Genomic DNA, 17,866 nt, shown 5'->3' on the forward strand with positions numbered 1-17,866 from the left:
TTCGTATCGAATCAATTACGAGATTTTAACCCCGTATGCATGTGATAAAGGTATATTGCTGCATAAGTAAGGGAAGTTGACGATTGAAAAATTAAAGTCATTCCGTTTATGATTTTAAATAGAAAATATTTAACTACATCAAAATATACAAGTTACTTAACTTATCTTTAGTTATCATATTATGTTTGTCAAAAATCAGAGAACCCTTCTGATCTCGTGTTAAAGTGCGAGAGGAGAGGTCTGATTTCCCGTGCACCTCTTTGACATTTCACTAGAACACAGGTCACACATGATAAGAGAATTAAATCACAAAGACCTTCATTCTATAGACATCATACAGGAATGGCAGTACTGTGTCAAAGGTAGTGTTTGATTTAATCTTCTGATAGGCCCTTTATCATTGTATTTTCTCATGTCTCTTAAAATTAATGATGTTTTTAGAGATCAAATTGTTTTCAATTTAATCCTCTGGGAGGACCTATGTTATCGTATTTTCTCCTTCTCTGAATATAAATCATGTTTTAGAGATGAAGATGTAGAATGTATAGCCAGTGTTCGATTTTATCTTCTGGGTTGCAATTTATTACTATATTTTTACATGTCTCTTATTTCAATGTATACAAAGACTTTATTTTTAGAAATGAAGGCGTTTTGATATATTTGTGATTTCGTATTTAACAGTTTAAAGCTTGATTTTTACTATTTTTTACATGCATGCATATTGATTTACCATCATTTTTTGGTAACTTTCGACAATGTTCCAAAAGTTAGAAAGTAGTTTTATTTTAGAATGATGGTTTGTGAATTTTGAATTATCAAGAAAGACAGTGGGTCACAATATAATTAAATTTTTATTTCAGTACAATACTTAGTATAATATGAATATTAATTCAAGGGAAATTAAATTATAATTTGAGCAAAGAACTTACACAGTTGTTAAATTTTTGTGATCCTGGGGCGGAATTCATACATTCGTTATTCTCATATCGATACGATATATCCCGGTGAGCTTGAGATGAAAATAACAACAGAGTCTGACACATATGTTTCATATTTGGATATTTTACTTGAAGGAGACGGTAATGGTAATCTAATAAACCAAGCTCTGTGATAAACGTGTTGACTTGAACTTTTCCATTCCCTTACTTATGCAGTAAAATAACTGCTACGGGGTTTATATCTCTCAGTTGACTCGATATGCAAGAGCATGCTCTACAATGTACATTTTTTGTAAGTAAATTAATGACTAACATGTTGTTGAAAAAATGATATCATGATCAGCAGCCTAGTTTAAAGTCGTTATTTCGTTATTTGTATGGTCGATACAATGACCTTGTCAGCAAATACAATTTACCATTGAGTCAAATGCTGACTGACGTTTTTCATACTTATTGTTAGACCATTATTTACACTCTGAATTGTCGACGGATTTTCCCGTTATTTCCGGAACATGACAAGGAGCACACGGCGGATGCTCACTCCTCCATGGCACCTGATCCCACATCTGATGTTTTGGAGTTCCGTGTTTGCTATGCTCCAATTTTGTATTGTAAAATGGACATCTGAGCTTGAATACTGTTTTCATCTCCATATGCTATATTTAGACATTATCTTTTTTTAGCTTTTCACATTAACGTAAAACTGAAAGCACGCAAAGGGCCCATAGCGACGAACTGGTGCATCTAACAACACATTAGTGTAGTAAAAGATAACAAGCACTTTGTTTCCATTTAGATAATCTACTGTAGTATCAATATATCTTATTCCAGATGTTAAAGCTATCTTTTAATTTGTGACTACAAATTTTTCAAGTTACGAAATTGATATAGAGGGCTAATGGGGCACGTGAAAGGCAGAACGAGATACTTACTTTTTGTGATATCGGAGTAGGGGTTCCCTTTTCTCATTTTCCCCTGTCTAGTATTGTATTTTACTTGATATGGAAGTGATTAAAATTTAACTTCATATTTTAGAAATATCGTTTTTAAAAATGTTGTTTGTTTGTTTTTTACCGCCCCTCTAAAAATGTTAAACATGAGGGTAATTTTAAATTTTTTTTTTTTTACTTTTTCCCTACATGTACATGTTCAGGCAATTGAATAACTTTAAATTTCAGATGCAGTTTGCTATTTATTCTCACCACGGCGGCAACAGTTGTATGGGGTAAGCACCGAGAACAAATACATATACATGTATATAAGCATGTTCCATGAAATCATTTTCTTTTTTAAAGCTTTGATTTAGATTATTGCGAACAAATATTGAATTTCCACATAATGAATATAATTTATAAAAGCATTTGTTTATATCTTTTTTTTGCATAAGAAGTGCAGAAAATACTGTATCATATATGAAATCAAATTGTTGAGCATATACATGTATATCAATACTGTATAGTAAATGTTAAAGAATTCGTAGAAAAACATTTAATTTGGTGAAAGTCTATATAAAATATAGTGTAAGCAGGCTGTAATAGGCAGTGAAAACGACTTGAAAAATCCAATTTATATTTCAACGAGTACTAAGTAGACCATGGTTCAACTAAAGCTTCGAATATTCGACTAAGCTGCTTGAGTAAATATGACATCCCTATTATACATAAATTACAAATTATGAAAACATTCACCAAATTGTGCTTATTTTTGTCGAACGTCAACGGGTGAATGTTTTATAAATAAAGCTTTCATCAAAATCTCCTCCATTTAGATAAACATTGTAAACAGCATTAATTAAAATTTTACCCACCCAGAAATCTAATAAAGAGAAGGGAGTAATCCAAAGAATCATTTCATGTAATTTAAATCTTATTCATTGGTGCATGATATTGTTTCATACTTATGATGGGGTATTCAATATAATAATGAACAGCAATGTTTTACTGTACTTGCTGAACAGAACAGGTGTGATTCTTGTAAAATATTTATGTCATAACAATTTTCTGTTCTGAAATATGTGGATATAACGAAAAATATTCGATCTCAAAAGTCCAATCTACAATACTAGATAGGAGCAGAGCAAACACGGGCCGCCAAAACTTCAGAGGTGGGATCAAGTGCCACGGAGGAATGCTCATCCCCTGACAACCGGTCAAAACCGCCGAGTGCTCTTTGTCATAATCGGGAAATAATGAAAAAATCCGTCGTCAATTCAATGTGTAAATGATATTGATTGCCAAAGAGTGAAAATAATACTTATAATAACATGTATACTTTTGACAATCCCCTCTCCTTGAAATTCAAGATTGTAAGCCTTATTAAATAGAGTGTCTAGAGTAAGCTAGGAAGGATCGGACATAGGTGTTTTATTTACATATTCAAGTTTTCTACTCTGTTCTAATCCCGAACCTTTAAACGATAAATTTATTCTTAACCTCCCAATGTTTAAGAGGTCCGTGATTTCTTAGCTCCAGATTTGCATAGTTTCCATGACGTGATTACTGTTCGTTATCTATATATTTCATTTTAAAAAAAACTGAGTAAAACATATAATAGTTTTACATTATATATTGTGGATTCATTCTTTTATATTTACATTTGCAAATATTTTCCCTTATATAACACTATTTGAGCAAGGCGTTTTTACATCTCTGTAAAATATGTTCGTCATGTGATCATAAATTGATTGTTTAGTCATAAGCGATTTATGTATTTTCATAGTGACGTCGTACGTGATCGACGTGATCAACGCATTCAATTCATAACGTTGAATATTGAAGAAATAAATCTTTTATGGATTTAAAACTTTAGTACCTTACTATTTGTAATAATTTTTACTCAGTCATATTTGATCATGTGACCAACCCGTTTTACATCCAAATAAAACTCAAAAATGATACCTTATTTTTGAAATGAAGAAGGAATCGATAATGAATTAAGATAAATAAATTGTGAATACCAAAAAAATTGTTTTGAAGCAAGAAAGTTTTCGAGGCATTAAGAAACCTTCCAGCTTAAGTCCAACAATAAATTTTAATTTCCGTAAATAAAATACTTGAACAACTTATCATCTTATTCGACATCACTTTCCAACTTCTGTATTTTCCCCCCAAAACTCGAAAACTTGATTTTTACAGTTTCTTGTTAGGCTATTTAATTTTTTTAATGATGGTTGTCTATAATCAGTGAATGGCGGTCAGACGTGTCTGTCCTGTAGGGATATTCCGGAACCAATAGAATGCTCCATGGTGACGCAATGCGGCGAACACGAGGTAGGAACCTATAGAATTAAATTTAAACTTTAAAAACCATAAATTTCGAGAGATATTTTGGGAACACGAAATAGAAGCCTACAGAGTATGTGACTGTGACACAGTGAGAAAACAGGATATAAATAGGAAAATATTGATGTTCCTTCATACGCAGTGCATAGAAAACAGCAGAGAGAAAATTAAAGAACGTTATTTTTACAATTTTTGGAAAATCTAAGATAGAAAACTAAAGAGCGTTCTTCCTTTGTAGGATAGTAGAAATATTATAGAATGTTCTTCCTTTGTATGCAATGCGTAGTGCGTGAGTTAGAGGAACTAAAGCGATTATTTGTTTCTTTGTATGATATCCGTAGTAAATGAGGAAGAAAACTAAAGAATGTTATTCCTTTGTAAGCAGTCCTTTTGTTTCATTTGTACAATATTGGTCGTAGGGGAGAAATGAAAGAAGGTACATTTTGTATGCAATGCGTAGATTGTAAACAAAAGATTGTTCTTTCTTTGTACGATATACGTAGAACATAAGACAGCAATGTTGTTCCCTTGTAAGCAATGCGTAGAACTTGAGATGAAAACCAAAGAATGCTTTCCCTATGTACGATATGTGTAGTAAACGAGGAAGAAAACTAAAGAACGTTCTTCCTTTGTACAATAGTGTAGAACATTAGACTGAAAAATATTTTTCCTTTTGTAAGCAGTGCCTTTTTTTCCTTTATAGGGTAGTAAGAAAATTCAAGAATGTTGGTTCCTTAATTTGTATGTCATGCGTATAATATAAGACTGGGTGGGAGTAAATATAAAATTTGGAAGATGAAAACTGTCCTATTCGATGCTTCGTTGTTTCGCAGTACATATTATTAGAAACTGTTACGACATACTTTGAGGAGAAAACAAGTTAGTCTTAGCAGCTTATTGATTGTATTGATTGTATATTGTTTAACGTCCCTCTCGAGAATTTTTCACTCATATGGAGACGTCACCGCATGCCGGTGAAGGGCTTCAAATTTTGACCTTTACTCGGCACTCAGGGCCATTGAGCAGTGAGGGATCTTTATCGTGCCAACGCCTGCCGCTGACACGGGGCCTCGGTTTTTAAGGTCTCATCCGAAGGACCCGCAACTTTCACTTTAATTTGCCGAGCGCATGGCGAAGGAACAGTTGCTACCCATTTTATCGACTGGGTTAGTTGCGGCCGAGATACGAACTCACGACCTCCCGATCACGGAGCGAGCGCTCTACCGACTGAGCTACCATGAACGGTAGCAGCTTATTGAAATGACCACTGTGATTCAGTAAGTGTACTGAAACAGAACGTAGTTTCTGAAACTATAGAATCTGTCATGAAGCTTTTTGGAGGCCATGAGATGACACTTTTTGGATATCGCTTCGGGCACTGATTGAATTTCTATTTCAATATTATATTACTCTGATTTTATCTTCATCACAGAAAGCGATATTGTTTAAGGCTTGAAGCTTATTTTAACCTATGTTATACGACAAAACACAACTTTGGCAGTTTACGCTTTGTTACAACGCACTTTAAAAAATTACGCACTTTGAAAAATTTTTTCAAAGGGGGTTAAATTTGGGACCAAATCAACGCACTTTGAAAAAACAAAATTTCTTTTCAAAGTGCGTTAATATCGACCATATTTACGCACTTTAAAAAGATGTGTGTGACTTGGTCAATATTCTTGCAAATCTTAGGTATGATGAATAATTGAACCTTTTTGATAATTCTTCGGTGATGAGGCCACTTCAGGATGTGAAAGTGAGCGATTTTGATTTTTCCATACTTTGAACAATCTCTCTTAAATGTTTTACTGTACTTAATTTTTTCCAGTTTGCAAGCACTTTATGTAAACTAAAATTTATTGAAAGTTTTCAACGTTATGCCAGTAGTGTAAATACATATATTTGGGTGTAGCATAGGCATCGGTACCGGGAAGGGGATGGGGTTAGGAACACAAATGTTTTGCAAAAATATACATAATGAAGGCATTAGAAATTGGAGCTTACCTGGGGGGGGGGGGGGGGGGGAATTTCAATTTGCTTACGACAGCCATGTAAAATGTATACGAAAAAAAGAGTTGGGCTGAGACCTACTCGTCTTCTCCTTGTTCAGTGAGGTTAAATGAGTACCGTATATACTCGCCTATAAGTCGGTATTTTGGGAGTTAAATATTAGTCTAAAACTCTTTGTCCGACTTATAAGCGAGTCATAAAGAGATTGGTATTTTTCTGGGGGCTGAATGTAGTATCTTATTTGCATTTCATACTATAATCAAAGAAAATGTCTGCAGGATATATATGATAAATTATGTATTCGTAGATTTTATATAAAAAACAAGTATTTACATATTTTAATAATTTTATTTGTATTTTAAGTGAGCATTGCCTTTTTATTTAATGATTTATTATTAAATATCAGTGTCATTTCGAAAAAAAAAATTGAAACCAGGTTAAAACATTAAAGGATTTACTTGAAATTATCACCAGATTTTGGCAAAAAAATATACCGACTTATAAGCGGGTCAATAGCAAATCCCACCAAATTAACGTCAAAAATACAACCGACTTATAGGCTAGTATATACGGTACATGTAAAGTAAAAAGTTTTTCGAAAGATACAATTATTACAAATTGATTCTCTCAATTACAAAAACTAAGGCTAGATTTTTATTTTTTTGAACATTTTTTTTTTTCAAAGTTCGTTAAATGTTCCCATGGTAGAAAATGTTTATGTACACTCATAACGCACTTTGAAAATTTTTTTTCAAAGTGCGTTGAGTGTGTCCCAAATTTAACGCACTTTGAAAAAATTTTTCATAGTGCGTTGATTTTGTCCCAATTTTAACGCACTTTGAAAATTTTTTTCAAAGTGCGTAATTTTTTCAAAGTACGTTGCCACAACGCTTCGCAGTTTATAAAAAAAACGTAAACTGCCCAAAGTTATGTTATATCGTATGTATAACATAGATTAAAAATAAGCTTCATTCCTTATAATTTAATTTCAATGTAGACAATAAGACAATTATTCCTCCAAAAATGGCTTCAAATTGAGCATATACATTAAAATTAATATCAAGCGGAGTAAACGTTTTTGACGTAACTCATTGTTACCTAGGCAACTTATGTTATAAAATATAAAATATTTTTTATCCAATCAAATGACGTGTTACAACTAAAAATAAATTAGTCTTTGTGAATAAGAATCATTTTTCTCTGGCATTGAGTGGTCAAAATACAGTATAGGCTTTATTTTAAGCTTACAAAATGAAAGGAATTCAGATTATAAATGTTTTATTTCCATAGTTTTTCAAGAAAATACCTCAAATACTTAAAAATAGAATATGCTATACGAAGGCATCCCATTGTTTTTTAGTATTTCTCTAATGGCTCTTTATGTTTTTCCCAGCAATGTTTTGTTCAGAAATACGTGAACTACGCTGGTCACGTGAGATATGATCTAGGATGTGCTTCAAATCTGGTGAGTACAACTATTATTTTTATTTCTTTTCTCTACTTATCATCATCTAATTCGATATTATGCCAGTGACAAGTTGTTTCATCTTATGAATACATACGATAAATGAAATCTGACTTTTTGATGATCAAGCAGTACACACTCCCCCAAAAATGCATATATTATGTAAAGGTTCGGTAACTACATTTACTAAAGAAATTTTAATTTACAAATATTGCATTTAACGTTACAAACTTCAATGTTCCATCGAAGGCATTGACACAGTAGATTAACTAATATTCATCATCACAGAACTGTTCAGTCTTTTATTCCAGTGCTGGCTCATATTTCAAGTTCAAGTATTTTTTCTTACAACTACGCATCTACTATTGCTTTTAAATTTCTAAAACATCTACAGAGCCTAGATATTGAGCAACTTCAAGAAGCACATGTTAGGTGTAACCGATTGACTAGGGGATGTCTACTCCTTCATTGTACCCGAATCTTCTTCTGATTTTTCCATCTCCTGCTCCTAATTAGTATTATTACCTAACCTACAATATAAATTGTAATTAGGCATTTTGAACTGTTTTTGCGTGATCATGAAACAGTCGAACTGTTGCATGTTTAAAGCGTCGTCGTGATATTCAAACGTTTTGATGATCACAACATCACTATTTACCTGACGACATTTTCACTTTCGGTATGGCAGCTCAGGCAAGGTCTAGTGATGTACGTGAAGACGATTTGCTTCAAGTTTTAGAAAAAAAGAGACTCTGTAAGTACTAAGAGTGTAATAAAAGGAGCGCTAAAGGTATGGAAAGACTTTTGTCCTGAAAAAGATTTAGATCTGGCGGTTACATGTGCAACAAACAATGATTTGAATGATTTGCTACGAAAAGTTTATGCAGCAGTCAGGACCCAGAAAGGGGAGCTCTGTTCCAAAAAGTCCTTCCTGTCCATTTGTTATGGATGCAAAACATTTTGAGAAAGAACTTGGAGTCGATATTGTTAATTCTCGGGATTTTAAAACAGCAAACAATTTATTTTTTTCCGCAATGTTAGCCAAACTAAAGCGGAAAGGCGGCGGTGATACATGAAGACCCGTTGTTAAAAGAGGACTTAGAAAAAATGTACACGTCTTTTGCTGCCAGGTTCCCCTTTTCTCGTTAGGATACGAGCTCGTTTGGAACATTACTATATTGCATCACGAGCCCGATTACATTCCCAATTTAGGCATTTATAAAAAATTAAAAATACCATTATTCCGTTAAAATTCAATGACGCGGAACGAAATTCAAACCTGATATGTACCTCCTCATGATACACTTACATATCAAAAATCAGCTTAATATCTACAAGTGTTTAGAAAAAAATGCCGAAAGCCAAGTGGGACAGGCTGATAGACAGCTAGGCAGACAAATGGACAGCTAGACAGACTCAGAGGAAAACTATAGTCTTTTCCGGTTTGACCGGTTGGGGACTTATAATAATGACTGAATATGAGTGTTCATATGTATTTTCTGATTAACTTTTATATTCTGGCAGAGCTGTGATATGATTCCTCCCAGTCGTAAGACTGCTAGAGTTATCAGTCCTGACGACTCTGTAGTATGTGAAACCTGCTGTAATGATACTGTGATCTGTAATAGTAGAGGACTTTGTGGAAGTCAAGGTAAGACTGTCAGAGTTATCGGTCCTGACTGTAATAATAGAGGTCTAACAGTGTGGAAGTCAAGGTAAGACTGACAGAGTTATCGGTCCTGACTCTGTAATAGTAGAGGACTGTGTGGTAGTCAAGGTAAGACTGCTAGAGTTATCGGTCCTGACGACTCTGTAGTATGTGAAGCCTGCTGTAATGACACTGTGATCTGTAATAGTAGAGTACTGTGTGGAAGTCAAGGTAAGACTGCTAGAGTTATCGGTCCTGACTCTGTAATAATAGAGGACTGTGTGGAAGTCAAGGTAAGACTGTCAGAGTTATCGGTCCTGACTCTGTAATAGTAAAGGACTGTGTGGAAGTCAAGGTAAGACTGTCAGAGTTATCGGTCCTGACTCTGTAATAATAGATGACTGTGTGGAAGTCAAGGTAAGTCTGTCAGAGTTATCAGTCCTGACTGTACTAATAGAGGACTGTGTGGAAGTCAAGGTAAGTCTGTCAGAGTTATCAGTCCTGACTCTGTAATAGTAGAGGACTGTGTGGTAGTCAAGGTAAGACTGCTAGAGTTATCGGTCCTGACTGTACTAATAGAGGACTGTGTGGAAGTCAAGGTAAGTCTGTCAGAGTTATCGGTCCTGACTCTGTAATAGTAGGGGACTGTGTGGTAGTCAAGGTAAGACTGTCAGAGTTATCAGTCCTGACTCTGTAATAGTAGAGGACTGTGTGGTAGTCAAGGTAAGACTGTCAGAGTTATCAGTCCTGACTGTAATAGTAGAGGACTGTGTGGAAGTCAAGGTAAGACTGTCAGAGTTATCAGTCCTGACTCTGTAATAGTAGGGGACTGTGTGGAAGTCAAGACAGAGAAAATCATTTATGTATTTTATCACACTACAAACATATATTAAAACTTTATTTTCAATTATGAAGATTTTGAGTTTTGCAGTGAAATTTTCTATCAAATTTCCCTGTGGTCTAAAGAAGACCATCTATTCAATTTGATTATTTGGTTGATTGATTGGTTGTATATTGTTTAACATCCCATTCGAGAATTTTTCGTTTATATTGAGTCGTCAACGTATGCCGGTGAAGGGCTTCAAATTTAGACCTATACTTGGCACTCAGGGCCATTGAGCAATTAGGGTTCGTTATTGTGCCAGCGCCTACCGTGACACGGGACCTACGTTTTTAAGGTCATATCCGAAAGGCCCGTGACTTTATCCTCTAATGCAGACTAGGCTACCGTGACCGGTTTATTGCATTTAAAATGAAAGGTCAACTTCAAATTCATATTTAATTTGAAGAGAAAGGTCACGTTGTTCATTCTGTCTGTGTGTAAAACTTTCTGGCGACATCTTAGTGAAATATATGGAGATAACACAGTTGTCGAGCTCTAAAGTTCATTAAGCAATACAAATTTTGGAGCAGAGCAAACAGGAACCTGTTAAGCATCACAATTAAGTTGGATCAAGTGCCATGGAGGAATGATAATCCTTTGCCGACAGGTCACATCTGCCGTGTGCTCCTTGTCATGACTGGAAAAAAAACAGAAAGAAATCGACAATCTATTGTGAAAAATGGCCTAACAATTTGTATGAATGTTTTCTTTATAGATTTGCTGGTTGTATAACGTCCCTCTCGAGAATTTTTCACTCATATGGAAACGCCGCCATTTGCCGGTGGAGAGCTGCAATTTTTTTTCCTATGCTCGGCACTGAGGGCCATTGAGCAGGGAGGGATCTTTTTCGTGCCAGCTCCTACTGCTGTTTATACGGTCTCATCTGAAGAACCGGTCTTTACGTCCCACAGTGGGATTCGAACCCGCGACGAAAGGATCACTTCCTTACTTTGCGACTCTTTAGCAGACGCTCTATGCACTGTGCCATACGGGCGACCTTCTCTACAGATGCATCACTTTTTATATATTTTCTACAGCTCTACCGGAACACTCCGGAACCCTCTGCTATCATTGTGACTACCAATCACATCCGGGCAGCTGTGATCACATTAAGCTCTGTTCCATTGATAGGGTACGTAAGAGTAGGCTCAATGGGGGCCGCTAGAGAAATTAAAAAAAAAAATCAAACTTGAAGATAACTTTTATCCCCCGAAATATGGCTGAATATTCTCAACTCGGCATTCAACACAATCAATCAAATATTGGACAATTTATTTCAGGCTTGTTACATCGGTCTTGCTCATGACGTCACCAGCGCGTCATATCACTGGGTATCGGGCTGTGCACTTAGAGAAACCGTACGTATACGGGCACTGTGATATTTACCCTTGGAAATGTTGAAAGTTTATTGAACAAGCACGTGATTTTTTTGCACAACGTAATTCGATGTACAAATTGAAGTCCATTTAATAAACAGTTCAAATTCAAAAAAACATAAAAACATGAAACCCTATCTTTTTGTAGAAATGTAAAAGTTTAGAGATGTTCGCAGACAATCCGTTTTGTTCGAGCTGTTGCGAAGGAGATCTGTGTAACAACCGTTGTCATAGGAACCAATCTGGTAAACTAACTATCTAATCAAATCAGAAGTTCGCTCTGTGATTAACATTATACATTGGACTGGGTTTGAGGGAAACATGCGTTTTGTTGGACCCAAGACAGTTTATAATTAATTCAAGGGTCTGATAAAACGCATGTCGCCCGAGAACTCAGTCAATAAATGTTTTATTTTATTTTATATTTTTTGGACATACATGTATTTTGTACTGTCTTCAGTGATGTACCATCAAGTCTATCACTGTTGAACACCAAGAAATGAAAATGAGATTAAGCTCCTCCCACTCTGTCCATCTGATCGACCGGTCCAACATCTCACTCAGCGGTCAAACATCGATTTTTTATGCCCGCTCGGCAAAACATTAGAATTGTTAGACTTTTTCGTATAGATTTGTATAGGAACAAATTTTTAGAGGCATAACAATAATGCTTAGCAAACGCACTGTGTTTTATCCTTCATTAACATATACTCTATAGATAAATTACACGTACTGGTACATATACTCTATAGATAAATTACACGTACTGGTACATATACTCTATAGATAAATTACACGTACTGGTATATACACTCTATAGATTAATTACACGTACTGGTACATATACTCTATAGATAAATTACACGTACTGGTACATATACTCTATAGATGAATTACACGTACTGGTACTATACTCTATAGATAAATTACACGTACTGGTACATATACTCTATAGATAAATTACACGTATTGGTATATATACTCTATAGATAAATTACACGTACTGGTATATACACTCTATAGATAAATTACACGTACTGGTATATATACTTTATAGATAAATTACATGTACTGGTATATATACTTTATAGATAAATGACACGTACTGGTATATATACTCTATAGATAAATTACACGTATTGGTATATATACTTTATAGATAAATTACACGTACTAGTATATATACTTTATAGATAAATTACACGTACTGTTACATATACTCTATAGATAAATTACACGCACTTGTACATATGCTCCAAAGATAAATTACACATACTGGAACATACACACTATAGATAAATTACACGTACTGGTACTATACTCTATAGATAAATTACACGTACTGCAGACCTGCCTACCCTTCCGCTTTTGGCGTAATTCTTCCACTTTTTACCACAAAATTACGCTATTACGCCACTGATATTAATTTTACGCTTTTGTTATTTTGGTTTAAATCCATTATGAACGTCTAAATTTAATAGTTAAAATTAATAGAGGACAAGTTCGAAAACAAACGTTATATACCTAATAGTTATATGTAAATTAGTATGGCGAAGATTCGGAAGAACACGAGATGATTTATTGAATGTATCTTATTTGACGTCCCTGTCGAGAATTTTCATCAATATGGCGACGCCACAACTTGCTATAGGAGAGCTTCAAATCTTGTCCTATACTCGGCACTTAGGGCCATTGATCAGTGAGGGACCTTTTTCGTGCCAGCACCTACTGCGACGGGACCTCGGTTTATATGGTCTCATCCGAAGGACCGATATCCAAGTCCCACATTTGGATTCGAAGCCGCGACGTTAGGATTGACTCCTTATTTCGCGACTCTAGAGCAGACGCTCTAACCACTGCGCCACGCTGGCGACGAAGAACACGAGAAGGCACTACTTACCTTAACTATTAAATTACATCACTATAAGTACACCCATTTCTATGCTCAATTTAGTTCATTTTAACATTGCTTTGAACAAGATGGAGAAATGTGAGTGTTAAAAAGAGAAAAAAAGTGGTATGTACAATTTGTATAAACATGCAAACGCAAGCCTTCAATTAAGTGATTTGATACAAATTTACCAAATACTTTATCATGGGTGTGCGGTTGATTTGAGTTTAATATAGGATACTGGTATTTTACAACACTTTTTTGCCAATGGATGATTCGAAAAAAAAAAGTTTATGCCAGGTTTGTTTAGTAATTTACAATTTCTGTGGTTTTAGAAGAAGAAAAAGTACTATAGTAAAGCAACAAAATGGGGAAAACATGGTTTATTACGCTTTTACCTCTGAAGTTCCACCAAAAATTTTCTGAAATTACACCCTTGCAACGAAAAGGGTAGGCAGGTCTGGTACTGGTACTATACTCTATAGATAATTTACACGTACTGGTATATATACTTTATAGATAAATTACACGTACTGGTACATATACTCTATAGATAAATTACACGCACTTGTACATATGCTCCAAAGATAAATTACACATACTGGAACATACACACTATAGATAAATTACACGTACTGGTACTATACTATATAGATAAATTACACGTACTGGTACTATACTCTATAGATGAATTACACGTACTGGTACTATACTCTATAGATGAATTACACGTACTGGTACTATACTCTATAGATGAATTACACATACTGGTACTATACTCTATAGATAAATTACACGTACTGGTACATATACTCTATAGATAAATTACACGTACTATTACATATGCTCTAAAGATAAACTACACGTACTAGTACATATACTCTATAGATAAATTACACGTACTGGTACTATACTCTATAGATGAATTACACGTACTGGTACTATACTCTATAGATAAATTACACGTACTGGTACTATACTCTATAGATGAATTACACGTACTGGTACTATACTCTATAGATGAATTACACATACTGGTACTATACTCTATAGATAAATTACACATACTGGTACATATACTCTATAGATAAATTACACGTACTGGTACATATACTCTATAGATAAATTACACGTCCTGGTACTATACTCTATAGATAAATTACACGTACTGGTACATATACTCTATAGATAAATTACACGTACTGGTACATATACTCTATAGATAAATTACACGTACTGGTACATATACTCTATAGATAAATTACACGTACTATTACATATGCTCTAAAGATAAACTACACGTACTAGTACATATACTCTATAGATAAATTACACGTACTAGTACATATACTCTATAGATAAATTACACGTATTACATTTGCTCTAAAGATAAACTACACGTACTGGTACATATACTCTACAGATAAATTACACGTACTAGTACATATACTCTATAGATAAATTACACGTACTGTTACATTTGCTCTAAAGATAAACTACACGTACTGGTACATATACTCTACAGATAAATTACACGTACTGGTACATATACTCTATAGATAAATTACACGTACTATTACATATGCTCTAAAGGTAAACTACACGTACTAGTACATATACTCTATAGATAAATTACACGTACTAGTACATATACTCTATAGATAAATTACACGTACTGTTACATATGCTCTAAAGATAAACTACACGTACTGGTATATATACTCTACAGATAAATTACACGTACTGGTACATATACTCTATAGATAAATTACACGTACTATTACATATGCTTTAAAGATAAACTACACGTACTAGTACATATACTCTATAGATAAATTACACGTACTGGTACATATACTCTATAGATAAATTACACGTACTGTTACATATGCTCTAAAGATAAACCACACATACTAGTACATATACTCTATAGATAAATTACACGTACTAGTACATATACTCTAGAGATAAATTACACGTACTGTTACATATGCTCTAAAGATAAACTACACGTACTGGTACATATACTCTACAGATAAATTACACGTACTAGTACATATACTCCATAGATAAATTACACGTACTGTTACATATGCTCTTTACATAATTTACACGTACTGGTACATATACTATATATAGATAAATAACTGGTAACTTTGCTTCTAGCTAATGTGTGTGCTGACAAAGATCAGTTTTGTCCCTTGTTAAAAGACAGATGTCACACAATGCCAGACGTTAAGAAGGCGTGTCCAGCAACCTGTGCATTGTGTCCTAGTAAGTACAGGGAAAATTCTCTCTCTCTCTCTCTCTCTCTCTCTCTCTCTCTCTCTCTCTCTCTCTTAAAACTCAATATGACACTAACATTTAATGCTGGAAAATAATTATTTCCTCAGAACCTAGCTGTTGTATTTGGCCTTCGTTTTACTACACATTTCTTCCCCAGTGAATTCCTACGGAAATACTACATCAATTTCTCCACCTACCAACTCCACTGGAAAAACTGAACAAACTCATGGATACGTTACAATTCCTGTATCTAACCAGACTACTGGTAACGTTAATCAATCACACTCAACGACTCCGTCAACATCCACATCGTTAGCTTCATCTACTCACTTACCAACTGTACAAACAGTACTCTCTACATTGAACAATTCTGGCAGCAATAACAGTTCCACACAGCCGCCGGTCATAACAAGTAGGTAGATACTATTTATTATGCTTGGTAAATAAACCAGATATAAGAATGAATCATATTTTGAACTGATGTTTTTCATAATGTGTTTATAAATACAGTATATAATTGTGCAAAAGAAAAGTATTGACTAACGGTTTTTTTGTTCATGAGTTATTGTTTCAGTTGAAATACATCCCATTTAGACCCATTACAATACAATTTCTTTAAAAAAGAAAAATAAACATCATAATAATTAAGTACCTGTTTTTCGCGTTTTGGCGCTGTTCTATGGTGAAAGTACTCATACTGAGACTGTTCACAGTCAGTTGATGAGAAAGAAATACTAGTAGTGCTATTCCTTTCTAGTTGATGACTGTGTGGATGCTGTCAACGCTAGCTGTAGTTCCTATAACTTGTTTGATATCTGTAACACAACAAGTATATACTACCCGTGGGCATCTGATCACTGTAGAAAAAGCTGTGGACTATGTCATCCAGGTGAGCTATCAATACTGAGTCTAGGAAATATGTTGTAATAACTGTCATAATTTGCATCACGCGGTAACCTATAGGCCTTCGAACACTGTAGTCATAATTTTGAATTAGGTTTGTATTCATTATTATTGAATTCGAAATTTTCAGTTTATTAGATAAAGTTTATACTCCACCGTATGCTATGTATGTTGTAGGTGTGTGTGAGGACACAATTCCTAACTGTGATGAATACAACGCCGACATGTGCACTAACCATATATACACAGCCTTCGTATATCTACACTGTAGGAAGTATTGCCACAAATGTTAAATGTCGTAAAACACTGCCGGAAATGCTTAATGCCGTAATCAGTTATTCCGGGTTTAACCTGTATAACTATATGTAAAATGTCTAACGCATTACCAGAAATCTTAATTATCCTCATCAGGAGTCCAAGGATTCTGTTTGTGTATACCTTGGCAAGAAGTATCACCGGAGTACTAAATGTCGTATTCCGAGTTCTGGAACCCATTTTTAAAAATGTAGAATGCTAAATGTCATAACAGGGAATACTGCGGCTCAAATTCGTATGAAGTACTCTAAAAGCCGTATTTGTGTCGTAATTAGGAATTGTGAAACTAGTTTCGTATGTTCTGTTGTGAAATTTCGTCCATTATTTGAGCCTCTATGCATTTTATTGTTTCCTAATTTTATAAAAATGTCCTTTATTCAAGTATGAACTTAATAATTGTTTATTTGTGGATGAAAATATGTCACAGAATGCATCCAGGATATATATTGAACAATGATTGTTTGAACGTAAAGAAATAAACATTATCTAATGTCTTAATGAAAGATCTCTTGGATTGGATTAACTCACTGAGATGTACCCCTGCATCCATACCACTGCACAATGACGTCATGGTGGCACCTCTAAATCCATACCTCTGCGTTTAATTACTTATTATATATGACGTCATATGATGTCAAGTGTTGCATAAAAAAGTCTTACCAATCAACCACATGACATAAACAACAAAAGTTGCAAGTGTAACAACAAAACTAGCACCTTTGATGTCTACACGACTTTACATAAACATTGATTCTAAAATGCCTTTAAGTTCCGGGATCATGCATCCGTAGTTCACATCGAGATAGCTTTGATACCTTGGTTCACATTAATGTACCTTTTGTAACTGAAAGGCATGTTACGCATTTGAAT

At 34.4% G+C, this 17,866-nt stretch overlaps 1 protein-coding gene across 1 annotated transcript; it reads left to right on the top strand.

Annotated features, from left to right (window-relative positions):
- Positions 1 to 289: 289 nt before the first annotated feature.
- On the top strand, positions 290 to 17,001 carry LOC134256691 (uncharacterized). Its single transcript, XM_062739372.1, has 11 exons — positions 290 to 362; positions 4,122 to 4,207; positions 7,623 to 7,694; positions 9,219 to 9,345; positions 11,263 to 11,357; positions 11,506 to 11,583; positions 11,750 to 11,846; positions 15,659 to 15,766; positions 15,936 to 16,190; positions 16,536 to 16,667; positions 16,859 to 17,001. The coding sequence occupies exons 1-11, from the start codon at positions 290 to 292 to the stop codon at positions 16,972 to 16,974; spliced, it is 1,239 nt and encodes a 412-aa protein (XP_062595356.1). The 3' UTR covers positions 16,975 to 17,001.
- Positions 17,002 to 17,866: the final 865 nt, after the last annotated feature.

Source organism: Saccostrea cucullata, unplaced genomic scaffold (assembly GCF_032062105.1).
Source record: "Saccostrea cucullata isolate Sc308-1 unplaced genomic scaffold, CSIRO_AGI_Scuc_v1 ctg925, whole genome shotgun sequence".
Lineage (NCBI taxonomy): Eukaryota > Metazoa > Mollusca > Bivalvia > Ostreida > Ostreidae > Saccostrea > Saccostrea cuccullata.

Excerpts from the sequence above, each read along its gene's own strand:
- LOC134256691 (XM_062739372.1), top strand. The coding sequence starts at position 290 with ATGATAAGAGAATTAAATCACAAAGACCTTCATTCTATAGACATCATA. Across the intron at positions 363-4,121 it reads ATGGCAGTACTGTGTCAAAG|TGAATGGCGGTCAGACGTGT; the intron begins GTAGTGTTTGAT and ends GTCTATAATCAG. Across the intron at positions 11,584-11,749 it reads GCTGTGCACTTAGAGAAACC|AAATGTAAAAGTTTAGAGAT; the intron begins GTACGTATACGG and ends ATCTTTTTGTAG.